The sequence below is a fragment of the Boleophthalmus pectinirostris genome, unplaced genomic scaffold (genome assembly GCF_026225935.1).
Source record: "Boleophthalmus pectinirostris isolate CB_2022bp ecotype Guang Dong unplaced genomic scaffold, ASM2622593v1 HiC_scaffold_12, whole genome shotgun sequence".
NCBI lineage: Eukaryota > Metazoa > Chordata > Actinopteri > Gobiiformes > Gobiidae > Boleophthalmus > Boleophthalmus pectinirostris.
The window spans coordinates 12,906,341-12,934,216 of record NW_026571018.1 but is presented as its reverse complement, the minus strand read 5'-3'; the positions used below and the strand labels follow the sequence as shown (position 1 = coordinate 12,934,216).

The following is a 27,876-nucleotide window of genomic DNA, read 5'->3' as shown; positions in this document are numbered from 1 at the left end:
AGACCCTCCACCAGAAAGGTTACAGGTCAGATCTGCGAAGAGGCGACCCCGCTCACAGTCAGAATGCCTGTTTTTCTAGGTATTTTTGAGCAGTTGAACATTTCAGGCAGAGCAATGGCATATCCAAAGAAACAAGCAGGTAATGAACCCCCTACCAAAAGGTTTAAGCGCAGAGAAGTGGGCGGAGATAGGTGATAGGTGAAAACTGAAATTTTCTGAGCACTGGCTCCTCAAATGCAAGACTATCGAAATACAATTCTGAGTAAGGATGACATCATTAAAAGTCCCATTTTAAATAATACATCCTCCTCCTAAAAAGTTAGCAATTTTTTTTTATTTGTGCTAAAAATCATTTGTTTTGCAAAATACACAAAATAGGACAATACACAGTGGTACCTCTTGCCTTGCCTGTGCTCTTATTACAACTGCACCGCACATTTTAAAAACCAATACTCCCCATGCAATTTCCATCGCTCTCTCCGGCTCCCATTTCTGACAATGACGACTAAAAATAAACAAAATCTTTCACGCTGTTCTTTTGGATTTTACTCAACGCAGCAGAGTCACCGGTTTCCTCTCCTCCGCTTCTAGTCGGTTTGAAATGAAAAACTCAGCATGCTCGGTACATGAAGTGTAAAATGTCACTGAGAGAAAGGACATGTGCTCCCCGGGTCTCCCAAGTCCAACTCTCCGCGGCCCTACCCCAGTTCATAATGCAAATTGATGACATAGTTTTTTCACATTTTTTCCTGCTTTTGCCGATTTGCAATAAGTTATTTCAGCAGTAAGGAAAGGATGAGTTATGGGGGCATTTAAACGAGCTTCGAAGCAGTGGGCCGTATAGAAAAAATGCTAATGGATTAAAGGATTCATGTTAAGATATTTGCTGAGCTATGTTATTATAATGTTTAATCATCAAAAACATACCTGGAATTGGGTTTAGTTTTCACATGTTTAACACATAAATCCTGCATATTTAGGCTGAGTTCTTCTCTCAGACTGAAAACTGGTCCACTTTATGATGTCATGTGGTAATACAAGAAGAGCTCCACTGTGTTTTTAAACTCCAAACATCTTCACTAGAGTCATTTGGATGATTTCAGCTCTAGAATTGCCAATCTCTGAACTAAAGTAAAGGTAAATGGTTGCTGTTGACTTGAAAAGTATCACTACATGACATCACAAGGTGGAACAGAGCATTTTGAGCGTTGGAAATGTAGACAGCAGAGGTGTAACGATATCCAAGTCTCACAATACGATACTGTCATGGTATGAACCTCACAATACGATATTTATTGCGATATTTTGTGGAGACTAACAAAACTATTAGGCGCACTCTTAAGCCTCTAACCCCATCAAAAAACCACCACGCGCCTCGCAATGCAGAGCGCCCTATACACGAATCCACTCGGGTGTCCCAGCACGACTTCAGTAAACTACAAAGCCGCATCACCTGCAGCGCAGCGAAACACACCCGCAGACACACTCATCACTCCACACCGACGAGGAACAGAACGAAGGAACGAACCGAAAAAGCGAGTGCATTGTGCCACTTCTAGACACAACTGAACAACTGAGTCACTGCGAACACGCCGACAATCCTGCGATCCCAGACAGCACCCTCCCTACACGCCACATCTGAACAAAGCCCAGAGTCACAGTGAACGCGCCAAACAAAGTCCCACTGACCCATCCAACTGTCGTGTTTAATTTAAAGTCCAATGTGATTTATTTGAGAAAAAAGTTAGAAAATCGACCATTTAATGACAGTACGCCTTATAATCCAGAGCGCCTAATAGCCCGGACAATACGATACTTTTTCCTCTTAAAATGCCTTGACAAGACTTAATCCAAAGAACTAAGATTTAGAACTTCTTCTTGTAGTCTACACTGAAATGGAGCAAAGGATCATGGTCTATGTAGTTCCCTGTGTCTTTTTTAGCTGTTGCTGCACATAACTCTTAATTTAAAACAGAGATTTGTAATTCGATATATTGTGATGGTCCACGATATTATTGTGAGAACTCTGACGATACGATATCACGATATTTGGTTATTGTTACATCCCTAGTAGACAGATTAATAAAATATAAATACCAAAAAATACTAAATCTTCAGCTAACTCCCTCCCTCTTTTCTGTTGTTGTCCCAAATAATTCCTTATAATCTAAATAAAATACTAACACAAGTTTTAATCAACTAAGACAACATCAACCGATTAATCAACAACACAACCAAAAATCTACCTTCTTATCCTATATATTTACTAAATGGACTTTGCGAGCAGCCTTGACCTTAGCTTCTCCGTGACATCTTTATAGAGCAGCGGGCGCGAGGATGCCTGGACTTTTATGGCGTTGGCGCATGTCTGTATGTCTCAGAATATAAACAGTATGTGTAAACTGCTGCCAGCCAGTGTGGGGTAAGGAGCTGAATTTAGACAAGCCAAATAAATCAGAGAGCTTTTGTGGTGCAAGATAAGTGCTAGCTTAGTCAATGGCACTTTATGCAATACTGCGGTGGATTCAAAGTACTTACAAGGGGAGAGTTTTGGGGAATTTGCTTGGTAAGTTTGTCCTGTTTATCTGTTGGTTTGTTTTCTATTTTGGTTAGTATGGCTTATTCTGCGGTAATTTTTAGATAATTTGTGCTCATAATTTAATTTGTTGTCTTGATATCTGTCTAGTAGATGAAAATTGGCATATCACAGCGAATATGAATAAAAGAAAAAAGAGGCCAAAAATTATAAATATAAAGAAATTGGGGGGAATTTGAATGTAGAGTTTTGAGATTATGATTAGATTTGCAATTTATGTTTAAAGAGCAAGATTCTGTTCAGACTTTAATCATCGATGTTACATAAATGTGACACTTTAGGTCATGTTATAACAGGGTACCCCGAATTTAAGACTTTTTCAAGACCTTTTTGAGACCACTTAAATGAAAATTAAGACCAACACTGCACCCATTATGTGGGCGAAAAACACCAGATCCAATTCTAATAATGACCAAACAAATACCGGTACTAAATCTAGAATCTAAGAGCCACTGAGGATTAAACCTACATCTTTGTCCACTCTACTGATTGTTTACTCATTGCCACCGGCGCTAGAAAACCAAAGTATTGTTTGCGAATACTCCAAATTAGACGCACATTCACGCTACATGATTTCATGATGTTGTTGTTTTTTTCCCCCCTCCATTTAACATGGCCCTGCAGCCCGATTGAGTATACAAAAAATAGGCTAATGAAATTTAAGACCATGGTGGAAAAAATAAGACTTGGACAACATGATTTAAGACTTTTTAAAGACCTTAGGAACATTTAACATGAAATTTTAAAACATTTTGAGACTTTTAAAGACTCCGCGGCTACCCTGTAAAATGTTGTTATAGCCTAAGAACCATACCTGGAGTTGTGTTTGTTTCACTCACACGTTTGAGTAAATCTATTTTTGAGTCTGTCTACATCTCCCAAGCTTAAAACGCTCTGTTCTAACTTGTGATGTCATATAGTAGTAGGTTTCAGCTACTTTTTACGTTTTGTTCAGTAGAGATTGGCAATTTCAGAGCTGAAATAATGCTAATGATTCTAGTGAAGGTGTATGGAGTTTAAAAACACAGTGGAGCCCTTCCTATATCACCACCTGACATCCAAATATGATTGTAATGAGGAAACAACATTATAATATAGATCAGAAAATGAATTATCAAGCAAAATGTAAGATCAGAAAAAAAGACCAAACCGAGAATTTAAACTTTTCCAATTTGGCTTTTCCTAGTTACTGTATATTAGACAATTCCAGCTATCTGAGAATTAAACACAATTAACATGTTTTCCTTTAGAGTCGTAATTACATAAACATAAGTGACGAGGCAAATTCTTAATATTTCACACTAGCTTAGCACTGAAGCGGCCCCAGCTCATTTGTATGCGCTCACTGTATAAGACAACACGCGGCGGTATCAGGAGCTAAGCGCAAATGTGAGAAATTAAAAGCAAATCCCTGTTTACTCCAGAAGGGGGAGGGGGCGGTGCACTCGGCATATGTTACGGGTAGACTTATTTGCATAGCACCATCACCAGTCGTCCCTTTTGATTACATCGGATAAGAACGCCTGCTGTTTGCTCATTTGGGGGAAGTGTGTTTTAATTTCACTCGGATTTGAAAAGATTTTTGGGAATTCATTTTGGTAACACGTGTGGGTTAGGGCATTTTAGCGATGTGAGAGACGCCGCTGAGCTGGGAGGTTGTAATTTCATGATTGGCGATGAGGGGAATACTTGGGGGGATTTGGGGTGGTTGTTTTGGGTTGTGTGAGGTTAGGTGGTCTGAGTGAGCCATAAAAACTGTGTATTTTTATTACTTGTTTCCAATACAAGCAATAAAATTACAGTATGAAAAGGCCTCATGTTGTGTTCCATTGCAAATTACAATATTGAATGTACAAAATAGGGAAGCACTGATACTGATACTGGTATCGAATATTAGTGCAGATCCAAGAAAATTAAATTGAGTATCGGTCCCATGATATCGATTCAGCCATGTTTGGGACTTTAATTGGATGTAATGAGACAAATTTACAAGCTGATTTTATCCTAGAATATCTCATAAAGCCTCAATTTGAATTCATACAAAGCACTTTAGTTGTTATTTGTTGCATAAATAACAATTGCATAACACAACTGGGTCAGTTTTGTAATTAGTACAACTAGTATAACTGTGTTTTTTAGGGGGAAAAAGGCATTTTCTGTCTCTACACTGGTATTGATTAATATCTGATATTCTTAAAGCCACAGTTTTGACATAAGTATCTGAACTGAAAACGCTGAATAGGTGCATCCCTACTACAAAGATGTAAGGATGGGCAATAGGTATATCAGCTCTAATAACGGTGTATCAGAGGGCTTTCCAGATATCGGTATGGATCTGATATTGAAAATTTTGTCAATATTTAGCTTTGTTTACATAATCATGCAACTAATTATTGTATAGTCCCAATTAGACAAAGAGTAGGGGTGTGCAAAAATATCAAAATATCAATATATCGTATAATTTAATGTGATAATACTGTTTCGATATCATGGGTTGCTGTATCGATATAACGCCAAGAGTATTTTTTGGTGTATTTTACTAAATTATTTTGTTACAGCGCTACAGTTTTGTTGCTTGTTAGGAAACTTGTTTGTTAAACCACTTCTTGTGCATAAAGACTTTTAGTATCACAGCCATGATTTAGCCATTATTTTTTATTGAACCGTATTGAATCAATTTGAAATGTATCGAACCGAAAGTGCATTGTTTCGAGATATGTATCGTATTGTGGCCTATGTATCGGGGTATGTATCATATCATATCAGCAACTTCTTAATGATACCCAGTCCTAGTCTCAATTAACACATTTTGTTATTATTTTTACAAAACGTAACATACAATTGAAGCACTGATATCAGCAAATATTACCGATTATCAGCCACAGAAGTAAGGAAATATTGGATACCAGCTCAGAAAATACATTAAATCCATATGGGACTGTCCCTACACACACTAAAACATAACTATCCACTTACCACTCTCTACTTCGAGCAGAGCCTTGGTGAGGATGCTGCCGGCCACGCTGATGGCTTGGCAGATGTAGTACCCGGAGTCTTCCACCTGGACATCGGTGATGGTCAGCTCACCGGTAAGAGACACGGAAAAGCGACTGGCCGGGGCTGCCTCTTGGACTGGGAACAGCAAAATCTGCCAAAGAAAACACACATGGAAATGAGTCAGCATGGAAAAAAAGATTATATTCAGTGCTGGGAAGTAACTAAAATACTTATGACCTGATAATACACATTCAGAATACTTATAAGTAACTGTATCCTCTGAAACGCTTTTTAAAGTCACCATCTGTAATTAGACTTAGAATTAAACCACTCCTGTTTTATTCTCACAAATCACCACTAGGCACTGTACCTGATTATTACTGTCTTAAAACACAATTGTAGATCATTTTCAAAGGTTTGAAATAGTCAGAAGTGTTTTAGAACTTTGAGAGACCAGAATGGATTTTGCCGTCATAGTAAAACTAACAACTAGCACGCTAAGAGGACACTTCCTGATTATCTGTACTGGGGCAAGACACATTTTACCAAAATATATGGAAACAAATCGTATAGAAGCCCTTTCATTTAATGGTATTTGGAATATTTGAAACTAATTTATTTACGCTATGACATAACTCAACGTGAAAGATCGGACCATATAACAAAGTACATACACATTTCAAACTTAGTGTTCAGTTTTCTGTAAATAAAATAGGAAAGTATCCTTCCCATCTCACGTTACATTAGTATAAGTACCATGTTTTCCTGCCTATAGTGTCATGGCATAAACTTTGCCATTTTCTGCTTCAAAGCCTCCTTGTAAGTAAATTAGATTACATTGAGTACGGTGATATAAACACTGGTTTGAAAGTGGTCTACAACAAGATGTGCTATGTCTGTCCTTGAAAATAATGCGTGTTTTCCCCATAAAAGAACTGAACTCTGAGTGGAGAGCATCAAAGGGGAATGGTGTTTTTAATTAAGACAGCTTCTATGGTGCAAACAGTCTCACGTCTGAAAAGATTATATAATACGTCTGCAGTAAAATACGTTTATTAGCGCTACTTGGGTTCCTATTTGCATTAAAACTGAAAACAAATGGCGTAGCACGCAACATTACCCAGATATTATTCGTTCCATTACACCAAATGTACATTGTAAAGCGGTATTTATTACATGAAACGCCTTAGGATTACTTACGAGGTACTTAGCATGACAAATGAATATTACTGCGCCAGAGAGGGGGACTGGCTAGCATGCTTCACTGTAGATATGATAAGCCTGGCAGTCGTTATTAGATAATGACCCTTCAAAATCCCACTTTTCCATTTGTCAACGTGAAATATGCTCGCTAAAAAAACCCGCTATCATATCCAACATGCTTCCCACACATTAGCGCAAACCATTCTTTGGCCTTATCTCTGTCCTCCACTCATATAGGCAGCGTAAGGGCCCCTACTCCTCTGCTTTCTCTTCCTCGAGTCCTTTTAATCTACACTACACCTAAGAGCCAAGCTAGAGGCGCCCACACAGTTAGCGCCAACTCTTTCTGTACATTCTATCGTTTGTTGTTGTTGGATAGAAACTATACACACAGATATAGTAATGTCCAAGCGCTAAAAAATATATTTAAATAAAGCGCTATGACTAGATAAGGACCCTTGGGTAAAATATACACTGATACTTTGCAGTGACATCATGCTGGGGGGGTTCTACATGCGTATCTATAGGGGAATGTTCAATAGTTACCATGGTGACACAGTGCACTCATTAGTAAACACTGTCAAAAAATGTATAAAACTCAAGAAAAAATACAACTCCAGTCTGATTTTAAACAAAAAGGTGAAAGTGACGAACTGAAAACTGGTTACATGCTGCTGTTCCGGCATGTCGCTATTTAGACATTGACGTCTAAGGCTACGTTCAGACTGCAGGGCTTAATGCTCAATTCAGATTTTTTTTGTGAAATCCGATTCTTTTGCAAGGTCGTTCACATTTCCAATTAAATGCCACTTGTATGTGATCTCCAGTGTGAACTTTAAACGCCCCAAAAGTGTCCGGCATGTGCATTGGAGGACACGACGACATCACACACTGCGAGCGAGCTCAGTGTTTATGGAAGTCGCCTAAACGCTGAGCTGGTCTTGCAAATACAGTCCAGTTCTTGGTAAAATGGACAGGTTACATGTCCACGGCCACTTTGTTTGTTTGAGTCTTTAGCCTCCTTGTATTTGGCTCACAGGCTCTTTATTTTTCGTTGATATTGGAGCCAAGACGCCTGTAGCCGCACTCGTTCATTTCTTTGTCAATCATTTCAAAAACACCCGGTTCCAATAAGACCCCTCCAATTTGTCCTGAATACAGCGATCCCCCCAAATCCCCACTAACCTCGTTTTCCCTCCATTGACTAGACTCTGAGCCTGATGTGTAGGTGGGATGAATGTGACCTGACCGTTCAGACTGAAGTCGCATGTCAAAAGATTGGATATGGATGAGTTTTAGGAGCACATATCCAAGTGGTCTGGGTCGCATTTGAAAAAAAATCGTATCTGTGTCGGTCAGACTGTCATTTAAAAAATCAGAGACAGGCCACATAGGTGCCAAAAAATCATATTTCAGTCACTTCAGGCTGCAGTCTGAACGTAGCCTAATTGTCAGAGTAGCGCCATAAACATAGTAGTAGAGGTATAGTAGAGGCACTTTATGATTTTTCAAACATTCCGCTTTTCCGACACGAATATTATTAATGTGATAGTTTTAAAATGCCAAAGTGCCAAAGTGTCTGTAGTGCAAATATTTATCATGATGAAACTGGCCATGTCGGCTTTGTGTGTGACTTCATAGTTGCTGAGATTAAGAACATCGAAGAACATCGAGAGCCGCTCCTGAATAGACTATCGCAACTCTTTCAAAATAAATTAAAAAAAAGGACGTGTCGGAATAGCTATACTAAAAAGTCTTGGAAAACCGGCATGTCTAAATAGAGGCATAGAGTCGGAATAGGCGGCGGAATAAAGCCCAGATTAAAGTCTAACAAGCCACAGATAGAGCAGTGCTTACAGTTAGCATCACCCCTCCTATGCAGATGATTTCATAAACCATTAACCAACGTGAAGAGACGTGGCTGCTGATAACAGCTAACCGACGACAGATGTTAACGCTAGCGGGGAGTGAGAGAAAGCAGGATTCTTTGTATCACATGTTAGGACGCTTATGTCAAGTGTGCTATTTTAAAAGTGACTGCTGAGGAAAACATGATGTCATGAACTTTCCAGGGTGGCATTATTTATTTATTCTATTTTAGGATTTGTTATGTTCTGCAGTGTTAAGACCGCAATGTACTCCTGCTCAGTAAAAAGAAAAAAAACAAAAACAAATGCTAACTTGAAGCTAAGTAGTGAATACCTTTATTTTCCCTGTCGATGGGTTTCAGAATGATAAGAAAGTGCAACTGTTGTCATAGCAATAAGACTATATTTCCTTTTTTTATCTCTATGGTAACATGAAACTTTCAGACTCTTTTTTATTCTAAGTATGGTGCTTAAGTACAGTAGCCTTGAAAGCTGCTCTTAGCGAAATGCAATTGCTAAGAGTGTTACAATTTAAGACGAGAAATCGGCGAAAAAGTATGTGAAAAATGAGATGTAATAAAACTCCTCAAAATAATCACAACTATCTATCTTATCCTTCATATGGTAGCCCTGCAGGGATATTTTCTGGCGGAGAGTACACCACCTGCTTGTCTTGCTTTGCTGGGAATGTTCCATGGTATGACTTTAAACATTTCCATCAAGCATTTGTTCATTATGGGTGTCTCTATTGCTCAAAAATACAATAATTCCTGCTATAAATATATCTCTAACTGAATTGTAATGTAGCGTAATACTGTAACCTGCTTGTCTCCCTGGTGATACGTAGGTTTAATGTATACTGTGGAACATTCTAGACAAAGCAATAACATTTCCATGGAGACATCAGACCACTAGAAAGGTAACGCAGTGCACCTTTAAAGCTAATTAAAACTATATTGCTTCCTTTTATGTAGCACTCGTAATTTTGTTCTAATCCTTTGTAAAACAGACACCCCCCCCCAAAAAAAACAAAAAAAAAACATATTGGTGCATTTCCAAAGCTCTGAGCCTCTTCTTACCTGACTGCCTTCTCTTTGCCAGAACACAGCCGGCGGTGGGTTGCCCTTTGTCCCGCAGAGGAAGGTTACGGTGCGTCCTGGGGCTGTGATCTGGTCCCGGGGCCGAATCACGATCTGAGGCGGCACTGTGCGGAGAAAAACAAAGAGAAATCCTTATGAGACCAAGGGACTATAGAGCAAGTCTAATGCCATGATGTGAGTGACTTTAATACAGTGGTACAGAGGCAGGGCTGACAGTGAGGGCTTTAAGCTCTGGATAATCACTGCTGAAGGTACAGAAGGGGGCTGCAAATGGTGGACTATAGAAAGTACGCAAAAGAAATTCAAATTAGGTATTAGATGTGCAATGTATTGATTAATTTCACCGAGCACCGACACAGAGGAGCATGAAGGACGTAGATTTGAAGTAACAAGGGAGAAACATTAAACAGTAATGGTAAAGGGTCACTTTTTATATAGCGCTTTTCCATCTTCAAGACGCTTTACATCAACCACCAACCAATTATGTTTTATGTTGAGAGCGAGATTGGAACTGCCAACCTTCAGATCAGAGGACGAAACACTCTGAGCTACTGGTGTCCTTAATGTTATTTCTACCACCAGGTACCATGAACTAGTCAGGCTGGAGCCACCTAGTGCCTCCACTCAATTTCATTTCTCTCCAGCGACTAGGTCAGGAATCGGAATACACTAGACGGTCCACAAAAACCCCAGAAGTTGTAGACTGTGCACCGGTCAATCAGCGAAGAGCTGTGAAGCGATGACATCAAACTCAAGCTCCTGTCTGAGTCCCTTTTGTGGTACAGCAGTAAACGAAGCGGTCGAGATGGATGTAGACGAAGACATACATTCTGTGTTAGCAAGGATTCCCGAGGGTTTAAAGTCAGAACAAAGAGAATTTTATCAAGGGGAAAGACATTATTGCCCTTCTTCCTGCGGGATTTGGCGCATTACATATGTCACAACCAAACTGCAGTGATTGGTTAAATAAAAAAGTACCCCTTCTACCATCGTGCAAACAAATCCGAATGCTGCGAGGTCAGACGGTTTCCACAAGTGAAACCGGCTGATTAAACAGGCTACCAAAGTATGCCAGTATGTCAAAAATGTCTTTAAAATATCTCTAACATACCTGGAGTTGTGCTTTGTTTCATTCACACATGTTTAGCACAAATATCCTGCATATTTAGACCGTGTTCATCTCTCAAACTGAAAACACTCTGTTCCACCTTGTGATGTCATGTGGTGATACAGCAAGTGCGCCACTCTTTTTTTTTTAAACTCCGCACACCTTCACTAGAATCACTTGGATAATTTCAGCCCTAGAATTTCCAAAGTCTACGAAACAAAAGGTAAAAGGCTAGCTGTTATCTTGAAAACTACCACTACATGACATCACAAGGTGGAACACTGCATTTTGAGAAATGCAGACAGACAAACAAAACAAAACACAAATCCGGGTATGTTTTTGATGAGTTAATAACATTATAACAGGGCTTAAAGCTCACAAGAGTCAATTTTGTGTGATATTGGACCTTTAACTTTATTAATTCTGCTGCACCTCATCTGTATTAAATATTATTGGCCTATATAATTTTATGACGCCATTTGAAAACCAGTCATATAAAACACAGCTAGTCTTTAAATAAATGTTCTTTTTTATTTGTTTCTTTATTTTGATTCATTATTTTTCCACTATAGCGTCTAATAGACTATCTTACTTTACATCTTCGTAGTCATTTTGTTGTAATTTCACATTGTACCCAGCAGTCACAGGGTTAACTCTTCTAACAGCTGGTGATTTTTCAGCAGTTATCAGCTGCCACTGAGCCCTGACTCACTTTCTCCTCTGTAAAGCCTGTTCATTACTGTGTTAATTGAGAAACCAACTTCACGGATAGACAGGCGCGCTCCTCTTGACGTTCTAAACTCTCTGTCAGATTGGCCATGATTTATTCCTCCAGTCATAACCCCGGCTCAGAGCGCGTTAAGAACTGATGGAGTCGAGAAACAGTGTTAGCCCCCACTTAGCCGCAGCCTGCTAAACCGTCTGCGTAATGTGGAGAGGGGTCATTGACTTTAAGTTGAGCACCAAAACAAACGTGGGCTCCTTATTCAGCCTGGGTATTTTCACTAAAACTTTATTTAAGAACTATGAGCAATTAAAGATGCACTCTGTAACTTTTTTTCTTCCTTTGTATGGTACTAAACATAAACATCATTTTTCACCTGCTTGTCTCCCTGAAGACTGATCATTTTAACTTTAATGTGGAACATTCCAGGCAAAGAAGCAGAGAAGCAGGATGTGGTTAGCCTGATTCATCAGCTGGTTTCACTTCGTGGAAACCGTCTGACCTCGCAGCATTAGGATTTGTTCGCTCGACGGTAGGTGGGTACTTTTTTATTTGACCAATCGCTGCTATTTGGTTGTGACATATGTATTACACCAAATCCCGTAGGAAGAAGGGCAATAACATCTTTCCCCTTGATAAAATTCATCAAACATTCTCTTTGTTCCGGCTTTAAATCCTCGATCTCGGGAATTGTTGCCAACACAGAATGTCTATGTTCGTCTACAACCATCTCGACCGCTTTGTTTACTGTTGTGCTGTACCACAAAATGGACCCAGACAGGCACTTGAGTTTGACGTCATGGCTTCACAGTTCTTCACTGATTGGCTGGTGCACGGTCTACAACTTCCGAAGTTCTTGCAAAACATCTAGTGTATTCCGATTCCTGACCTAGTTGCTGGAGAGAAATGAAATTGAGCGGAGCCACTAGGCACACTCAGACCAAAACAATATCATCTCCATAAGAGACAAACAGGTAAAAGCTACATAATAGAGCTTTATTAACACTATGCAATCCGGTTGTTGTTTATCACTATCTTTTTATAGCTACATCCGGTAACCTTTAATTCTTTGACTATAGAACCGTGCAGTTTCATCTTTAGACCCTTGCAATCAATCTCCCACATACTCTCAAAGGCCAGCTGCTCGCCTATAGCCTACCAGAGGATGTATCCAGGTTTATAGGTCAGCGTATAGCCACATGCATCTTGTGAGGGCAACTATGTGGAGCCTTCTCTGCTTATCCCTATGTGAGCTTGCATCTCTTTGACGTGGTATCGATCGGTGGCAATGACAGCTTTGCTCCTGACAGGGGGGGTCGAATACATAATGACCCTTCCTCCTCTTCCTCTCCTCCTCCTCCTTCTCTCCTCTAGTCCTAATTGATTTCTCAACTTCCCAGCTGATCTCGTGGCTTCTTCACTCTGCTCCGGTCTCGTTTTGCGTGGAGAGACGATGGAGAGGGAGGAGAAGGAGTTGACGAACCGAAGTGGAGATGAGTCATACAAGGACGCACGTGTTTGTGAAAAGCTTTGATTATGCTGCGTTGGAAAGCTCATTAAAACCCAAAGTTTACGTCAAAATGGTCAAAGAGTACCACGAAAAGGTAGAATTTAAAGTATAACTATATCTGATCACGCAACAAAGAATGAATGAACAATAGCTTCGAATGTTTGCTACGGCCTGCTGTTACGAAACTGCAAAAGTTAGCCAATTAAGCATCGCAACACAGCACGAAGCTAACCTATGAATAAATGTAAGTTTGTCTTCGTATTTGGAGTTACTCTGACTGACTTTAAAACATGAATCAAAAGAGGAAGTTGGTTTTCATGTGTAGTCTGCAAGTTGCAAATGAAATACAGTCTCCATTAATTATGCAGTACCTGATTTTTACAGTTTTAAAAGATGTAAAATTCACACAACCGCAATCCTAGCATCCTAATTACTCACTGCAATGACAACAACTAGCATGTTAACGGCTTACATACTGATTCTGAGACATTCTCAATTCTCAATTACGTGGATGAAAATCAGGTACAACCATTTTAAGCCATGAACGCGAATGGAAATTAGAGGAACCAAACACCATGACTAACGCTACCGCTAATGTGTTGAAAATGCTAATGCTAATTACTTACAAAGACAATTGACACTTTGAAGCTGATGTTGTCAATATTCCCTCGGGGTAGGTTGCTAACTGGAGGCACTGCTCCGTCTGAAGCGTTGTAAGACTGTTATTTTAACACAATCTGACCACAAAGAACTGACTAGTGAGCTGATTTGCTGATAAACACACAATTACAGTCAAAAGTTAGGTAGTAGTGATGGGCAAATGAAACGGAGCTCCGGAGCACGTCTCGTTCTTTCTGAAACAAATTGCTCCGAAACACTGCGGATCTGCAGCTTGTGACCAAAGTGTCGAAGTGTCGGTCCCTCCCCCTACTGCTTCACTCTGTGTGTCAATCACTTCAGTGTATCGAAGCGTTTCATTGGCTCAGCGAATGTTCTGCTCTGCGATTGGTTCAGAGTGCTTCAGAGTGTTCAGCGCACTTCCGTGGTTTGACAAGCGCTAAACTGCTACAGTATAAAAGATGCACCAATATTTCTTAAAAATGTTGGGTAGTGAGGAGTATTGTGTGACGTTAGTGGTGATTTTGGCGACTTTTGGCATTTGTTTCATTTTCGATGGCATCTACAAGTGGAAAAAAGTGATCCATGGTTTGGGATCACTTTGATCTAATTCCACCTAACAAGGTAACACCTATTTTCTTATTTACAGCAGCTATTTATGTTGCTCTTTACATATTATTTAAAATCATGATTATTATTGTTGTTGTTGTTTGGTACGGTGTAGCTCTGCACACAAGTATTGTCTTACACTAACAATACTTCACTGATGCTGAGACACCTGTGTGCCAATGGTTAAATTTGTCCACTAGAGGTCAGTGTTTCTCCAAGGCCTCAGACACGTTGAACCATTTGAGACAATATTGCGACTGAGGTGTCAATGCTTCATGAGGCTCCATTCCCCCATCACCACTAGGCAGCATTAGCCAACAGTTTTTCAGTAAGTCATGCAGTGGCGGAGTTAGAAATTTGAGGGCCCTAGGCGAACTTGAGTTTGGGGCCCACACTATAATGCACCATTTTATTTTTTATATACATATTTTTTATGTGTTAACATATTTACTGTCTGTTTTTCCCCATTGTTCTTGAGATATGCACATCTCTATTTATTTGAATTATGGTGGATTGGAAACCTGTTTTATTATTTAGGTTGCCTACTAGATAACCAGAACTGAAAGTAGGTTGTTTTTTTTTTGTTGCTATTTTTGTTTACATCCATTACATATGCTTATTTTTACTTTTCTTATGATTATTGTTTAAAAGTAAACTACTCTCATTTAATCAAATCTAATTGCTCTGAGGCCTCCGCCATTAGTGGCACTGAGGGCAATTGGTTGGGGGCCCCTCCAGGTTTGGGGGCCCTCGGTAGCCGACTACTTTTGCCTAATGGTTGCACCGGCTCTGAAGTCATTTTCAGGACCATGAACGCTTGTATTGATCACAGGCTTCTGAAAATGTGCTCTTTAAATCAATTTTGTATTATTTCTTGAGTTTTCATACAATCTTAAAACTTTTTGACAGGTGTTTTAACCTATTTTAACTACTAAACTTCCACCATACACATACATGTAGAACAGCACTGCTCTATATTGTGAACGAATATTTGTAGCAAAATTAATCTTATGTGACTTCAATGCCCACAGCCCAAATACATTATTGAGTAACTGCTATAACCTGTACTCCACATTTGCCTGTAGTAATACTTCCTTGCATCTCGTGGCATAGAGCCCCTTGTGTACTCTGCCATATAAAGTTGATGCGTTATTATGATGATGAATTACAATGGCGGCCTCTTTAAAGTGGGTTCATTGCTTTTAGTTCCTGCAGTGCATGAAACTTCAATTTGTCAACGTGGAGTAATTACGCTACAAAGAAGGCGTGCTGACAGTGCGAGCTTGTAAAGTGCGCTAGATTTCTCCCAGGTTTACTGTGCTTTGATGGACTGTATAAATGAGGTGCAAACAGCCTATGATAAACACAGCGGAGGTGATGAGACCAGGAGCGGGTCAGCACTTTGAACTTTACTGATTTAACTGCACGCCATGTTTGGGTACCAGACAGTCAGCAAAAAGGGGGATGGCTTGCCTGGGATCGAGAATACGCACTTCTTCAATACCTTGCGAAGATGTGCGTCTGGTCACTGGTGAGTCTCTGTGTTTTCAGATGGGTGTGATTGAGGGGCGGATTAGCCAATCAGGGACACGCATGGTCCGCCCATATGAAAACAAGTATGGCTGCTTAATAAGGATAAAATATCACAGGGGACTGAAAAAAATGTGCAGAGTCAGAGCACTAAACTCTGTTAAGCTGAGGTGAGAGAAATGTAATTTTGTAGGTAAATAATTGATGACGAATGATCTTCTTCAGCAACTTCAAAACGGTAAAAGCAATCAAATATGTATAAACAATCTTTAAGAAACTATAAATTCCATGTTGATAAGATTCATATGTATTATTTAAGAACATTTTAAAATACAGCTGCATTCAAGGTTGCAGTTGTGATTTTCTTACTTCAAGTTTGATGCAATGGGCAGTAGGAGATTCTACTAAAACTGTAAAAAACTGATGTATGTTTAGTGGTTATTGGATTGGGTAATTGGCAAGTTTCAAGAGTTTAAAGATGTACTATGTAACTTTTTGATTGTGGTACTATAATATATATCATTCCACTACTGCAGTCGTCCCTGGCTATATTGTGGTTCACCTTTCGCGGTCTCGCTGTTTCATGCTGTTGATTTTTTTTTGTGTTTTTTTTTTTATTTTTATAGCATATGAATGCGTATTGTGTATTACAGGCGGGTAGTAATTACACATGGGTGGGTCAGGACTAAACCAGATCTAAACCAGGACTAATCTTGTACGCGATTGGGCAATTGCCGCGTTTACCTCCGTGAGGTGTGGAGCTCTCCATCAGTCACCTCCAAGCCCGTCCCGACAGTAAGTCCTGTTTCAGTTCTGGTTTAGTCCTGGTTTACTCCTGTTTTAGTTCAAGGTCAGTCCTGGTTTAGTTCTCCTCTTCAGTCCTGGAATCAGTCCGAGGTTAGTCCTGGGTTAGTCCTGGTTTGGTCTTGGTTCAGTCTGTGGCGTATGCAGTGCAAATGTTTGATATAATCTCGGGTTAATGGGCGGGTGCGGTGCTGTACTGCGTGGGTGCGAGTCTCCAAAAATGGACCCGTGCAGGACTCTGCGCTGTAAGGCTCCATTACGGAATAAATCAATCTTCGGTTCATTACATAAGGAAGAAGGAAAATAACATAAGGACGACAGCAGCAATAAGTTTTAAGAAGGAGAGAAAAGTGTATAAAATGTGTGGTGAGGGGTTTTACAGACTTAAAACAGATAATAATTGTAAAATATAAAGTTGACTACTTCGCAGATTTCACCTAATGGCGAAGTTCACAACTCCATTTTTTGTATTTTATTTCAACACTGTGTAATCCAAACCAGTTACAGTAAAAATATAATGTAGTTCTATAGTTCCATTAGCTACTGCCCAGGTCCATGTGCAGCCGCGTATCACACATCTGTCAAACAAGAGTCACTAAAACACATCTTAAACCTGATTTCCACTGCTAACACTACAAACACACTCTAAGAGGCCTTTGCCCAGCAGGGGGGGCCATCCATGTGTCAAAACTGGGATAAATCACGGCTGGAGGGGTCTAAAGAGGTCACGAGCTAGCAACGCCAAGCTAAGGCTAAGGCTAAGGCTAAAGCTCATATGTCTAACCAGGATTTTTGATGAGGCAGAGACCGGCTGCTTGACAAGCCTGATGCAACTATTGAAATATTTACGAAACGATAAGTAACATCCACGACTTATGTAAGGGGAGAATCCGCTGTATCAGTAAAACACCACGTACGCCGATCAAAAGAGGGAGGGGAATGAGAAAAAGGGAAATGTGAGTCTGCGAATTTGTGATATTTTGATTACTGTATTTATTGCGTTTTCATCCAACAACCCCGCTCCTTTTAAAAGCTCTTCTGGGGACTGGTGTTGCGAAGTAGCCTTGGCTATAAACTGCATCAGATTACTGCATTGTTAATCTATGTTTGTGTATTTGTCTCTATTCAAATAAACAAAACATAAATTCTAAAAATTACTTTCAAAATGGCCTTTTTTTCCAAACTGGTTCGACCCAGATTTAGTGCTAGGGAGACATTTGTTTCTAGTGCCGCTTTTGGTGTTTGACAAGAGGCCCTAGTCTGGTCTAGTGAGAATAACGCTGTTTGATTTGAAGTGAGGCAAAGCGGGGTGAGGGGGGCGGGACCATGACAGAGACTCACGCGCCCCGGGCTGCAATAAATAATTAGCGGTAATGGGCACACAGTCGGCGCGACGGAGCGGCAGATTTAGGGCAGCGGGGAAAAAAACGAAACAAAAAAAACGAGCGGATCGAACAGGGAGGGCTGAAAAATACATGACAGGAATTAGCAAGCGAAGTGTCACAGTGACTATTAGACTGTTCAATATTTTAAATGTGTAATATGGACGTTTACTCAGGCTTTTCCAACACTGTAAAATGTGTTTTATGAATGAACAATATAGAAAGAGTAAATTGGTAATTCATTTAGCAGGGAAAGTGTCACGGCAACTATAATATTCAAGATTTTTTAAAGGAGAGAAAAACAACGGCAACTATATCTTTTACTACTACTACTCCTACTACTAGTCTTAGTTCAACTCCAACTATAACTACTACTCCTACAACTACGACTCCTACTCTACTCCTACTCGTACAACTACAACAACTACTACAACTACTACCCTAACTTCAACTATAACTACTACTTCTATTCCTACTCCAACTACTACTCCTCCTACTACTACTACTCATACTACTACAACCACTACTGCAACTCCAACTATAACTACTACTTCTATTCCTCCTCCTCCTCCTATTACTACTACTATGACTCCTATTCCTACTACTAGTCCTACTCCTCCTCCTCCTCCTCCTCCTACTACTACTACTCCTACTACCTCTGCTACTACTACTCAAACTCCTACTGCTCCTACTACTACTCCTATTACTATTGCTACTACTACTATTCCTACTACTACTATTCCTACTATTACTCCTACTCCTCCTACTACTCCTACTGCTCCTACTACCCCTGCTACTACTGCTCCTGCTCCTACTACTCCTACTTCTATTACTATTGCTACTACTACTATTCCTACTACTACTCCTACTATTGCTACTTCTACTACTTCTACTGCTTCTAGTCCTACTACTACTACTACTATTCCTACTCCTACTACTACTCCTACTCCTCCGACTACTACTACTACTCCTACTACTACTACTACTACTCCTACTACTCCTACTACTACTCCTAAAATGAAAATTCAACAATGAAAAACATCAGATTTTGATTTTGAACAACAGAAAACTTTGAAGCATCCTGGAACATCCTGGACTTAAGATTTCATCTACCAAAGTACACAGCACACATCTTAGCCCACATGCCAAGACGGTCAAAAATAGACATTGCGTTTTAGCGATTAGCTGAGTGGAAGTTGAAGTCTGGTGGTGCTAACGTTGCTTAGGCTCTTGACTGTCTCACTGCGCTGGTGACAGATGGAAGATTGTGCTTGTCATTGCAGTTATTTGCTTGAGGACAAGAATTAAGACGGGTGATGGTGGGGAGTTTGGGAGAGAGTTTCTGCTGTCAAGGCTACTGTCCGAAAGTGCTGACCGAAGAGACAAAGATGTATTCTCAATAGAGGACGGACAAGATGACGGCGAAAACAACAATATTTAGGGCAATTCAAAACTTGGGGATAAGCGAAACATAATGGTATTACAAGATTGGAATGTACACTAAATCCAGTAAGTGAAGGTCATTTCCAATTTATAATGTATTGTAGACTGTGTTTTGGTTTGTTGAACTGAATAAGCAGAATTATCCGAAATGGGGCAAGATGAGGCAAGCAGTTTTTGTTTGGTTGACGAAGGGACAATATCTACTGTAATTATTAAACTGTATAAAGAAGTGGACTAAGTGATTGTGGCTCAGAGTCCTGCACGGGTCTATTTTTGATTTTTGGAGACCCGCGCAGTACAGCACCACACCCGTCCGTTTGATTATTTCAAAGTTAAAGCCACACCCGCCACTGCCTGTCAGCCCATTAGTCCGATAGCCCAATAGTCCAGGACAAACCAGGACTGAACCTATGCCGTGGTATTAGCGGATTATAAATATATACACGCCGCAACCACGGAGCCGATCACCACGACTACACCAGGACTGGACCAGGTCTACAGCAGGACTAAACCAGGACTGAACCAAGACTAAACCAGGACTGAACCAAGACTAAACCAGGACTGAACCAAGACTAAACCAGGACTGAACCAAGACTAAACAAGGTCTAAACCAGGACTTAACCAGGTCTAAACCAGGATTAAACCAGGAGCACAACAGCCGAGCCGATGTCCTGCGCTGATGGGTTTATGTAATAAATACATTAAAGTCACTCTCTCAGCTGGGTCCATCGTTCTGGGAAAAGACCGGGAAGTGGCACTTGTTTCCAGGGCAAAGGACGCCCTGGACGTGCGTCAAGTATTTCTCTCCCGTTCATCGTTCATTTGATTCACCTGATCCGCCCATATGAAATAACTACAAACCCGGATAATTCCAGAACGTTAAAATCTGCCCATTTCAGCAACTATTTGGTGCAGGACGTTCGGCTCCAGTCAAATGAAGCTCACCGAGACTAGCAGTTATAGGAGGGAATGTGGAGCAAGGTCCGTATTAGGAATAGGAATGTATTTATGGACAAAATAGCAGGCTAAAAACACCAGGATCATGCAAAGAGGGTTAATACGAACACTTTAAGACCAAAATGACAAGGCTCACTGCAGCAGTTACAGAGAGAGGGCGACAATTTTTCAATGTAAAGTCAATTGGAAACAGAGTTGATGTAGCCAGAAGTGCCCCCATGCTCACTTCCTATTTGGAACACGGCGGCTTTTACACTTTTAAACAGTGTTTATATGAATCTTGAACATCAATAATTTTTATTACCTGATAAAGATGTTTTTCAAGGCTATTTATGAGGAGTGTTTTTTAAAGCTTTGAACTTATGTTCCTTTTACCTTTCCTTGCCTTACTTAACATAATTAGTCATCGGGAGGTCATTAGGTTCAGATGAGCCTTCAATAAAAGTATGTGTAATATATTAAAAAGAAAATTCATATAATTCACGATGTTAGATCCTATAAAATAAAACGTCTATTTCACTTTCAATGCTCTTGACATCTTTGCAGTATTGTGACTTTCTCAATGTAATTCATTTCAAAATCATCAAGTAAATTTATTAAAAATGTTCTATTATGTATTTTTTTTATATATATTCTAATGTCAAAAAGGCCAAATAATAGTGACAATTAACTTTTTAGTTGAAAAACACAGTCAACCTTGACTATTGTCACGTTTGTCAAATTGAAGGGTGCATTGTATAACTTTTCTGTTGGAGGGTCTGTCAAATTCTTTTCTCCAAGGAGATGTTATTGCTTTGTCTGGAATGTTTCACACTTTATCTTCATGGACACCAAACCAGACCAAGTTACATGTCAGATCTGTGGGGAGGCGACCTGGCTCATAGTCAAAAGGTTTGTTTTTCTAGATATTTTAGAGTAAAAAAAAACACCTGTAATTGAATAAATATAAAGTAGAGCTGTTTAATGTCACACTGTGGAACATTTCAAGCAAAGTAATCACAAGCAGGTGATGGACCCCCAACCAAAAAGTTACATATAGTTCCTCACAGCACCAGTCCAATATTAAGCCGATCAATGAGTCGTATACTGTGTGATCTTTTCTGTTAGTCTCTCTCTCTCTCGGTCGTCTGGCAACCAAAAATCTGTGATATCGCGTAATAAAGACACCAACGTTGTCAACCTACACAGCATGCCTCCCAATGGGCACTCAAAATCACAGCTACTCATCCAGCTACATCCACACACACACACACACACACACACGAGGAAGGGAGGGGCGAGTGGGGTGGGCACATTTGCTTGACTCCTCGGGGGCTCTGGTTTGACAGGCAGCTGCCACAGTCCCACACAGAGAGAGACAGTTCATTGCACACACGCACACACACACACATGTACACACAAGCACACACACACACGTACATATGCGTTTGAGCAGGGACATTCTCACGCTGCCACAGACATCACTTGACTGTTGTGTCTGCACCACGAGCTTTCTCCTCCAACAGAGCCCCACTGTCACTTACACGCTCACTGTCTATCAATGACAGTGACTCCAGCCGACTGCACGCTGCACGCTGAGTGAGAAAACAACTGTGCTGCTGCAACATGTGTTCTTCTAACAATGTTCCTCACCTCAAGGTTCAATTTTGTGCTAAATTAACTCTTTTTTTTTTAACCTCTAAGGGTACACAGTGTAACTTTGATCTGCTATCTGCTTGTCTCCATGGAGATGTTTCTTCTCACATTAAAAATACTGTATGTCCAGATTAGACCATAAAAAGATATTTTAAAAGATGTACATTTTATTTTGTGAGATTCTTTAATTGTTAAAATATTTGAAAACATGTCAAAAATCTGATTTCATGAGAATCACCCAGAAAGTCATAAAGTATCTAGCATTTTTTACTTGGCCAATATTGCTCTTGGCTGAAATGTCCTTAAAATGTGTTGTTCCTTGTTGCAACTTACACTGACAAAGTATATGTTGTTTATTACTGCAACTAATACATAAAAATACTGTATGTACAGATACAGAATAGACCATGGAAAGATGTTTTGAATATGTACATTTTATTTTGAGATGTACTTTAATTGTTGAAATATCTGAATACATGTCAAAAGTCTGAGTTCATGAGAATCACCCACAAAGGCATAAGTATCTAGCATATTTTCAATTACTTATAATTTTTATAATGCTAAAAAAACACCTATAAATACCATGCAACTTGACTTGGTGTCATCGCCTGCTTGTCTCCATGGAGATGCTTTGCCTTAAATGTTCCACACCTTTTCTTTAAAGCAACAAAAGAAGAGCAGTTGAACCAGTAGACATCGTGAGTGCCTTGGTCAATATTGTTCTTGGCTGAAATGTCCTTAAAATGTTTTGTTCCTCGTTGCATTTACAGTGATGAGGCTGAGACACTTTGTTTTGGAAGCATGTTTTTTTTTTTCAGATTTTTGCTCAAAACTTATAATTAAACTTACAAATTACTTGTTATTTATTACTGCAACTAATAGTAAATATATTTAATTAAAAAAAAAAATTCACTTCCAAACCACAAAATTTCACTTGTGGACATGTTGTGGTAATGAGAAATTGACCCTTAAAAGCGGAAGAAAAAAACAATGCATTTATTATTCTCACATAAAAATACTGTATGTCCAGAAAAGACCATGAAGAGATAATATGTACATTTTATTTTTGTGAGCTACACTTTAATTGTTGAAATATTTGAAGGACATTTCGTGAGAATTACCCAAAAAGGCATATATTCAATTACTATATGTTTATAATGCTAAAAAAAACACCTTTTAAAACCATGTAATTTGGCCTGATGTCATGCCTTGGTTGTCTCCATGGAGATAGATAAATTTAATGCCATACTGCGGGACATTCACGGCAAAGCAATAACAGTTTCTCAGAGATGAAAATGACAGACCACACCATCTGAAAAGTTTCATAATGTACCTTTAAACATGCTATAATGTTGTTTCCTTGTCCAAAAACAAACAAACAACACTTTTGATTTGTTTCTAGACTGTTCAAATAATCCTGCATATTTTGGCTTCCTCCGTTTCATCAGGTGGCATTCAACATGACAAGACTGACAATTTTAACTCTCAAACTATTAAAATGCATCTCAAGTTTGAAGCCTGCAAATTTCAAAGTTTTCAATTTGTCCAAAAAGTCTAATTACAAAAAATAATTTCAGAACGAGAGGAGCCCTGCTGTTTGCTTTGAAAAGAGAAGTGGGTTAAAAGTTTAAATCACTGTCAAAATTAAACTTGGGCAACGGTAACACAATGAAAACACTCTAGAGCTGAAGGGAGCGGTCCGACCCAGATTAAAGCCCCTCTTTCTGCGGGACCCCCCTTACTTCCACTGTTGTCAATCAATCAAGTCTGGAATTTAAAGCACAAATCAGCAATCACCCCACCAACCGCTATGACAGAAAATTACAACTGGCCATTTTTGCCTGGAACAATAAGTGGCTTTAAATTGCTTTGTGAAATACTGTTTTAAAATGATTCCTCCCTCAATAGATTGCCAATTAATTCTGGTAACAAGGCAGCTCTGTGTAAACCACCTTCAAGCTTAAACGTTGGGAAAAAAAGCCATAATTAATTTCACAGTTGGTGCTCATGAGACGCAAAGCCAATCAAATCAATCTACTTTTCTTTTTTCAAAGCTTTCTTTTAGCGGTTTCTTGCATAAAAGAGTGTGTGATTAAAATTTTTCCACCTCATATGCCACAAGTCAACAGTCTAAACTCAACCTCTCACTCAATGTTTTTATCTAAAATTTTAAGACTTTCTACATCAAAAATAATGAAATATCGGAATATCGTGTCATTTAATGCAATGATACAGTATCGATATTGTGTGCTGCTGTGTTGATATATCGCCAAGAGTATTTTTTGGTATATTTTACAGAATTTTGTTACAGTGCTACAGTTTTGTTGCTTGTTTAGTGGAAGGAAACTCGTTTATGCGACACATTTGACATTTTCACTCTTTAAAATTGAAACTTAAAATCACTTAAAACTGATTAAAATGGGTGTTTTTCATGTTCACTTTGCACAAGAAGTGGTTTAACAAAGACTTTTAGTATCACAGCCATCATTTAGCCATTATGTTTAATTGAATCGTAGCGTACTGATTTAAAATATACCAGATCAATTTGAAGTGCACTGTATAAGATTTGTATCGTATCATGGCCTATGTGTCGAGGTACATATCATATCGGCCACTTCTTAACGATACCCAGCCCTAATATACACACAGAAGACATCAAATATATGCAGTAAGTATCTTTTGTTTTGTCAAAAAATATTTCAATGGTAAATGGTCACATTTTAATGCAGCGCTTTTCCACCTTCAAAACACTCAAAGCGATTTACAACAAGGAATCACTCACCCATTTGCGCACACACTCAAACACCAGTGTGCACACAAACCGGAAGCGAGGTGGGTTAAGTGTCTTGCCCAAGGACACAACAATAGCAGTCATCTGGAATTCCACCGGAAACATGTGGGTCAGTGAATCCGACCGCTCAACCAACGATGTTTACGCCGAGAGCGGGATATGAACCACCAATCTCCGGATCAGTGGAGAAACACTCTGCCAACTGAGCTACTGTCGCCTGGTAGAATTATGTAACTTATTTTCTTTACGAAATAATTCGATATGTCGTGCTTCATATATTTGATGTCTTCTGTAAGTATCTAAAATGTTAAAAGTAGTAAGAAAAAAACCAAAACAAAACACTGAATAGGGAGGAATGTAACGATATCCAAATCTCTCTGTACGATATTATCACGATATGCATCTCACGGTACGATATTTATTGCGATATTTTGAAGAGGCTGATAATAAATTCTACCATAATCAAAAGAATTCAGGTAAAAAACAGATAACTTCATGTTGTTTGCACTGAAATGAATCAATGTAGTTCCCAATGTTTATAAGCTGTTGCTACTATAAAATCATATATTTACACAAAGGAACTTGTGATTTGATATATTGTGACTGCCCACGATATTATTGTGAGATTTTTGACGATACGATCTCACAATACTTCATTATTGTTACATCCCTGATGAAAAGAAGGGAGTGGGTGTGCCCAAACGTTTGACTGGTTCTGTTAAAACATAAATGACCAAACATACTACTTGTTTATTTGGAATTATTTAGTACAGAAAAATAAATAAATAAATAACTCAACCAAATATTTTTTGGCAAAGCAAAAAAGGGGTAATTTGAGGATTTGGTTTTAAAATATACTTCATATATTTGATGTCTTCTGTATGTATATCAAATGTAGAAAGTAGTAAAAGAGGAGAGGAGAGGGTGTGTTTGACCATATATACTATTTGTCTATTTGGAATTATTTAGTAAAGAAAAAACAAAACAAAACAAAACAACAACAACAAAAAAACTTCACTTATTATTTTCCTACAAAGTAAAAAATGGGTAATTTGAGGATTTAGTAATAAAATACACTTCTGATGTCTTCTGTATGTATATCAAATGTAGAAAGTAGTAAAAATCTAAAAAAATATTGCATGAGAGAGTGACAATTTTGACTGGTAGTGTATGAGACAATGGATATTATATTTCTACCGGCCTGTGTGGTTTTGCGCCAGTCAACTAATGGACAATAATGCTCCCATAACCTTTTGTACATGTGTCAAAGCTTAAAAGGGTCGCTCCATCTCTGTGTATGGCACCTGCCCACGCAACGCAGGGACAGGCTGAAGAGCTGAAAACGCCTGCCGCGCTACCACAGATGTACTCAGGTAAAATATAAAATACAAGACAAAGAAAACCTAGCCTATCATTTAGCCTATCTTTAGCCTCTTGTTAGTGCGCTAGTCCAAACACCTGTGCGTACCGGCTTGTTTTCCTAAATTGCACGTTCCAGGAAAATGCTTTGAACTATTTTTGCCGCTCCGTCACATCCCGTCAGATCTGTCAAAGAAAAATGCTTAAAAGATGAAGACGCAGCGCTGTGACAATGCAAACAGAAGCGTAAAGTTTTAAGGTAGTCTGAAAAGTCACGAAAAATACAGCAGGTGTTTTATTTTCGACAAAAAGGTGAGAGTGACTAAAAAAAAACTGTCGGCTGATGATGTAATATTGTGTCTGACAGATTTGTTTGACAGCTCAACTAGTGTGCTTCCAACAAACCGGTTTGTTTTAGTCAGACTGAAGTCAGATTGAAGTCTAACTTGAGTAACAGAGCTTCAGACAGAGCAGTGCCTCCAGTTAGCTTCACCGCCAGGGAATGGTAATGACATCCGCGGTATCAGTATCTAAGTAAAGTATCAAGATCTGTGGAGAAGCGACTCTGCTCACAAATCGAGTGCATGTTCTTCAAGGTAATCTTTCAGCAATAAAATACCTGCAACTGAATAAATGCAAGATAAATACATAATAACATCCCCATGGAGACAACCAGGAAAGTTACATCAAGTTTAACTACTAACGCTAATTTACGAATAAGCCTGACTCATCAGCCGGTTTCACTTCATGGAAACCCTCTGACCTCGGAGCATTAGGATTTGTTTGCTCAACGGTAGGCGGATACTTTTTTTTATTTAACCAATCGCTGCTGTTTGGTCCTGACGTATGTAATGCAACAAATCCCGTAGGAAGAAGGGCAATGACGTCTTTCCCTTTGATAAAATTTACCAAACATTCTCTTTGTTCCGGCTTTAAATCCTCGATCTCAGGAATCGTTGCCAACACAGAATGTATGGTTTCGTCTACATTCATCTGGACCGTTTTGTTTACTGTTGTGCTGTTCCACAAAAGGGACCCAGACACCGACAACTTCTGGGGTTCTTGCAAACTGTCTAGTGTATTCTGATTCCTGACCTAGTCGCTGGAGAGAAATGAAACTGAGCGGAGGCACTAGGTGGCTCCAACCTGGCTAATTGACCATAGTTAATCTACTTAATTACTAGGGTTGTAATGATATCCAAATCTCCCGGTACGATATTACCTCAATATGCGTCTGACAGTACGATATTTATTGCGATATTTTGGAGAAGCTAACAGAATCGTAGATATTTATTGCATTTACAAGACTTTCAAATCATTACTGTCAAATTCATTACCCGGAATTTAAGCAAAAAAAATATGTTTCTTCATGTTGTTTGCACTGAAATGAATCATGGGATCTGTAGTTCCCCATGTTTATTAGCTGTTACTAGTATAAAAAAATGCATTTAAAGAAAAGAAGTTGTAATTTGATATATTGTGACAGCCCACGAGACCTTTGACAATACGATATCATGATATTTTGGTTATTGTTACAACAAAAAAGATGACAAAGATAAAGATGACAAAGATAACGTTTCTTTTTCACTGTGTACATAGATTAATTCAAATGAGACCGATCAATATCTAATTCCAAACCAAA

The 27,876-nt window shown here is 39.2% G+C and overlaps 1 protein-coding gene across 3 annotated transcripts in view; it reads right to left on the bottom strand.

The window, feature by feature from the left end:
• The window catches only part of robo3 (roundabout, axon guidance receptor, homolog 3 (Drosophila)), a 213,644-nt gene that overhangs the window by 70,794 nt on the left and 114,974 nt on the right, over nucleotides 1–27,876 (bottom strand). For all 3 annotated transcript variants that reach the window (XM_055148486.1, XM_055148487.1, XM_055148488.1), the window contains 2 exons: nucleotides 9,744–9,868; nucleotides 5,573–5,744 (listed from right to left, as the gene is read on the bottom strand). In XM_055148486.1, the coding sequence (XP_055004461.1) occupies nucleotides 5,573–5,744; nucleotides 9,744–9,868 (297 nt within the window). The remainder of the gene's footprint in view (nucleotides 1–5,572; nucleotides 5,745–9,743; nucleotides 9,869–27,876) is intronic.